The following is a 5,000-nucleotide window of genomic DNA, read 5'->3' as shown; positions in this document are numbered from 1 at the left end:
CTCCCTCTTTCCCCTCTCTCTCTCTCCCTCTTTTCTTTCTCTCTCTCTCACTCCGCATCTTTCTCCACCTCTCTCCCTTTCTCCCTGCTCCCACTGCTGCCTCTTTCTATATCTCCCTCTCTCTTTTTTGTCTCCCTCACTCTCTCTCTCTATACCTATTGTTTCCCTCTTCCTCTCACTCTACCTCTCTCTCTTTTTTTGTCTCCCTCACTCTCTCACACTCTTCCTACCTGTCTCCCTCTCCCCCGCCTCTCTCTCCCTCCCCCCCCCCCCTCTCTCTCTCTCTCTGCCTGTTTACTGGTGTAGCCCTCTGTGCTGTTTATCAATTCTGACCACATCGCCCCGGACCGCTGCTTGTACACAGGTAGTTGCAGACCCCCAAAAAATTGAGGTGTGAGGTGTCTGCTACAGCTTCACATTTTGAGAAGGATAAATGTGTGTTATCGCCAGCCGAGGCAGATGTGGATGCTGGGATGAGCACATTTTTAATGCATGACTTTACATTTCCCCTGTGGATAACATTCTCTCTCTCTCTTTCTCCCTCTCCCTCTCTCCCTCTCCATTTGTCTCCCTCCTCCTTTCACTCTGTTTCTCTCTCTTTTACTTGCTACCTATTTCACCCTCTTCCTATTACTTTTCCTCCATCTCTCTCTCTCTCCATCTCTCTCTGTCTTCCTATTACTCTTCCTACATCCCTCTCTCTCCTTCTCTCTCTCTCTCTCTCCTCCTGCAGAATTCCATCCGGCACAACCTGTCCCTGCACACGCGCTTCATCCGTGTCCAGAACGAGGGGACGGGCAAGAGCTCGTGGTGGATGCTGAACCCCGAGGGGGGCAAGATGGGCAAGGGCCCCCGCCGCCGGGCCGTCTCCATGGACTCCAACGGCACCAAGTACCTCAAGTGCCGCGGCCGGGTCAGCCGCAAGCGCGCCGGACAAGGGGCCCCCGGAGGAGGAGCGGGGATGGGGGCCCGGGGCCTGGGAGCGGGGCCCGGCATGCAGGGGTCCCCCGAGCACGGCAGCCCAGCGGGGAAGGCCGGCAGCCTGGGCGTCGGAGGGGTGATCGGCGGAGGCGGCGGCGAGGAGTTCGACGCCTGGACGGACCTGCACTCGCGCACCAGCTCCTCGGCGTCCACTCTCAGCGGGTGTCTCTCGCCCATCCTGGCCGAGGCGGAGCCGGACGAGCCGGAGGAGGGCGGCGGCGGACTCTCGTGCTCGGCCTCGCCGCGCCTCTACCCCAGCCCCTCCAGCACCCGCTCGCCCGCCCTGGCCACCGGCGGCCACTGCCCCGCCGTGGAGCTGCCGCAGCTGGCCGACCTGACGGGCGCCATCAGCCTGGACGAGGGCTACTCCCAGGCCTCGCAGCTCAAGCGGGCGGCCGCTATCGTGGCCGGCGGGTACCCGTTCGCCAAGACGGGCGAGGGCGCGGTGGCCTACTGCGGCTCCATGTACGGGCAGCCCTCCATGGGCATGCTGCGGCACCACGCGCCCATGCAGACCATCCAGGAGAACAAGCAGGCCACGTTCGGGCGGCCCCTGCGGGGCTACTCGGAGAGCAACGCCCTGGAGAGCCTGCTGGCCGGCGGCCCGCAGTACTGCGGCAAGGACATTCTGGTCGGCGGTCAGCCCGGGGCGGCAGCTGCGGGTCACTCGCTCCTGGCCCAGCCGCCCGGACAGAGCCGCAGCCTGAACCCCAACAGCCAGGCTCACAATCACAATCACAATCACAACCCCAGCCACGGGCACGGCCACGAACATGCCCACAATCACCAGGGGCTCCATAACGGGCACGCGTCCAGCCACGGGTCCAGCCACGAACAGCAGCAGCAGACCCCTGGCACCGGTCAGCAGCAGCACCATCACAATCACACGCACAATCAGGCCCACAGCGCAGGCCTCCCTCACAAACACCACCCGGGCCTGGACTACAGCCACCCGGCCCACAAGCACCACCCGAGCTCGGCGCACGACTACGGCCAAGCGCACGACGCGGCGGTGACGACGGCCCAGGCCCAGGCCCAGGTCCACAAGCTGAGCGCTCCGGGGCACCAGGGCCACGGCCTGCACTCCTCCGGCCAGCAGGCGGCGCTGTCTCCGCGGCTGAGCGGAGAGCTGCTGCAGCCGTACGGCCTGAAGGCCACGGCCAGCCTGTACCCGCCCCGCGCACCCCACCTGCCCCCCAACCCGGCCGCCGGGGGGGTCATGGACGTGCCCCAGGACCCGTGCCGCCTGGCCTCCGCGCTGCACCCGCGCCACCACCAGCCCTACCCGCCCGCACAGCAGCAGGGCATCGCCGACGCCTGGCAAGGGTACTACAGCGCCACCCAGCACCTCCATCCGCACCCCCACCACCAACACCAACAGCAGCAGCAGCAGCAGCACCAACAACACAGCCAGCATCACCAGCAACAACAGCAGCAGCACTCCTCGTCCTCACAACACGCCGCGTACCACGGCAACCACGCTCACCACGGCAACAACGCCCATCACCACGGCAACAACAACAACAGCACCACCTTGGAGATGGAGGTGATGGCGGCGGCCGGCGGCGGTGGCGTGAGCGCGGGCGCTAGCCTGGACTGCGACGTGGAGTCCATCTTGCTCCACGACTTCATGGACACGGAGGCCGTGGACTTCAACTTCGACGGCTCGCTGTCTCAGGGCGTTGGCATCGGCATGGGGATGGCCATGGGCATCGGGGCGTTCGCCGGACCCCCCCAGACACACAACAGCCAGAGCTGGGTGCCCGGCTGAACTGGACACGCCAAATCACCACTGACACTAATGTGATTTAAACATCAAAACAAAAAAAATGTAAAAAAAAATATCGCTTGCCCTCAAGGCTTGACCCCTGGGGCGAGAGGTTAGTCCTGAGTGGACCGCTTTGTCTATGATTTCTTTTGTTCAGAGAGACTTAACGAGAGGACAGAGAGCCATGTTTTGGTCGTGTAATTCCTGATTCTCAACCCAGTTTGCCCTTTTGTCTTTTGTTTCGTGATGTCCTCTGTGGTCTAGTGTCACCCCCAACCCCCCCTCCCTCGTCCTATCCACACACACACACACACACACACACACACACAGAGAGATACAGACACACACACACATAGACACAGAGTTACTGCCAACTGCTGTCCCTACGGTTCATGTCCTTTAGTTAGTCCACAATCCATCTCCGAGTCCGACACTCTCAAGCACTTTACATCATCCATTCAGGTGCAGCAACGGAGAAAATCAGAGCGAAGTCAAAATGTCTGCCGGCCAAAGTTTAATGTATGCAAACGACTTTGTTGTCCTTCCTTTGAAAAAAAAGAGCCTTGGTGTTTTTTTCCCCCCTCCCTCATCCCTCAAGTCGAGGATCAAACAACTGCATAAATAAGTATCTGGGTATATGTGCTGTCATGTTATGTTTCGTATATGGTGATGGTGAGGAGAAGGTGTGTATGTGAGGACGTGTGTGTGTGTGTGTGTGTGTGTGTGGGGTGGGGGGTTATTGGTGTTTTACGGGGACACTCCTTCCCTATGAGGTCAGTTTGAGTTCCCCTACTTCCTGCGAGGAGTTAATGCGGTGTCCCCCCATTCAGGACACTCATCCATCAGGTCCGCATCAACGGTGCAGCCCATTGAAATTCAACATCCCCTCTTTAATCTCCAAAGTAATGCCACAGCGATGCATCAACATTGCTAATCGAACACGGCGCCTATTGTGTGTGTGTGTGTGTGTGTATGTGTGTGTGTGTGTGTGTGTGTGTTTTCTTCGTTCACCTCCGGACGCACTGGCTTAATGTGTTTTGGCGAAAGTGATGATTAAAGTCACTCTGTAGCAAATGGGAGGTGGAGGAGGGGTTGGGTGAGGAAGAGGAGGAGGAGGAGGAGGAGGAAGGTATGAGGGGATAGGAGAGGAGAAATGCTAATATTCCCAGCGAGGGCCCCCTTCGTCTCTCCATAGCAGGGATTTATGTAGCTCTCGCCATAATGAAATAAGGAACGATTGCAGCCTAGCACACATCCTGAGTGGCTCTCTCCACTAACGTCAGCAACCCCCTCACCCCACACACACACAGAGAAACACACACACACACACACACACAAAGAAACAAAGACTCACATAAACAGAAACACACATGCACACACACACACACACACATACGCGTGCGCTCACACATACAAACACATAAACAGAAACATATGCACACGCACACACACACACACACACCTTTGATCTTCCCTTGGGTCCAGTAGCCTCGGCCTACCTTTACGTACTCCAAATTGCTCCAGCTTTTAGGGTCTCACCCCTTTGCCCCCAAAACCCTGCCCCAGGATGGGCCACCTATCTCCAGCCGCTCCTGATAGGGGAGGCCCCCGGCTTTGAAGGCAGCCTCTGGTGAATGGCCCCCTGATTAACCACAATCAGCAGATTTGGAACAAGCCGCTATCTCCTCTCCACAGGCGCAAGCCCCCTATCAGGACGTCTCATCCAAGAGGCGCTCGCTGTAGAGAGAGAGAGGAGAAAAAGTAATTAACCGACCTCACCGCCAGTGATGATTTGTGTGTGTGTGTGTGTGTGTGTGTGTGTATGTGTGTGTTTGTGTATGTGTGTGCATGTGAAAGAGCGAGAGCACGCAAGTATTTTCTCATTTGCAGGAAGATATAACACCGAACGCAGTAAGCTAGCAGGGGGAAGGGAGCTGAGAGGAGAGGAGAGGAGAGGAGGAGAGGAGAGGAGGGGAGGAGAGGGGAAAGATGGCAGAAGTGGTTTTGAATAACTCGGTAAAGCCTGATGCACACTCAGTTTGAAGGAGGTAAGGGGTTGGGGGAGAGTGTGTGTGTGTGTGTCTGTATGTGTGTGTGTGCGTGTGTGGAGGGGGTGTATAAAAACACCTCGAGTTTCCCTCGCCGTGAGTATATCAGCCTGGCAAATCATTTACCTTTTTGTCTCCTGTTGTTGGTGTTGTGTAACAAAGGCATTTATCACCATGCACTGGTGTTACAGGCAGGTGCTACC

At 57.9% G+C, this 5,000-nt stretch overlaps 1 protein-coding gene across 1 annotated transcript in view; it reads left to right on the top strand.

Annotated features, from left to right (window-relative positions):
- foxo6b (forkhead box O6 b) overlaps nt 1-2,971 on the top strand; it is a 32,570-nt gene extending 29,599 nt beyond the window's left edge. The window contains exons 2-3 of the mRNA XM_062530293.1: nt 734-2,317; nt 2,420-2,971. Coding sequence (XP_062386277.1) covers nt 734-2,317; nt 2,420-2,752 — 1,917 coding nt within the window. The 3' untranslated portion in view covers nt 2,753-2,971. The remainder of the gene's footprint in view (nt 1-733; nt 2,318-2,419) is intronic.
- Nucleotides 2,972-5,000: the final 2,029 nt, after the last annotated feature.

The sequence above is a fragment of the Sardina pilchardus genome, chromosome 24, assembly GCF_963854185.1.
Source record: "Sardina pilchardus chromosome 24, fSarPil1.1, whole genome shotgun sequence".
NCBI classification, from domain to species: Eukaryota; Metazoa; Chordata; class Actinopteri; order Clupeiformes; family Clupeidae; genus Sardina; species Sardina pilchardus.
The sequence above is the reverse complement of the archived record's forward strand: the minus strand, read 5'-3'. Positions and strand labels throughout refer to the sequence as shown.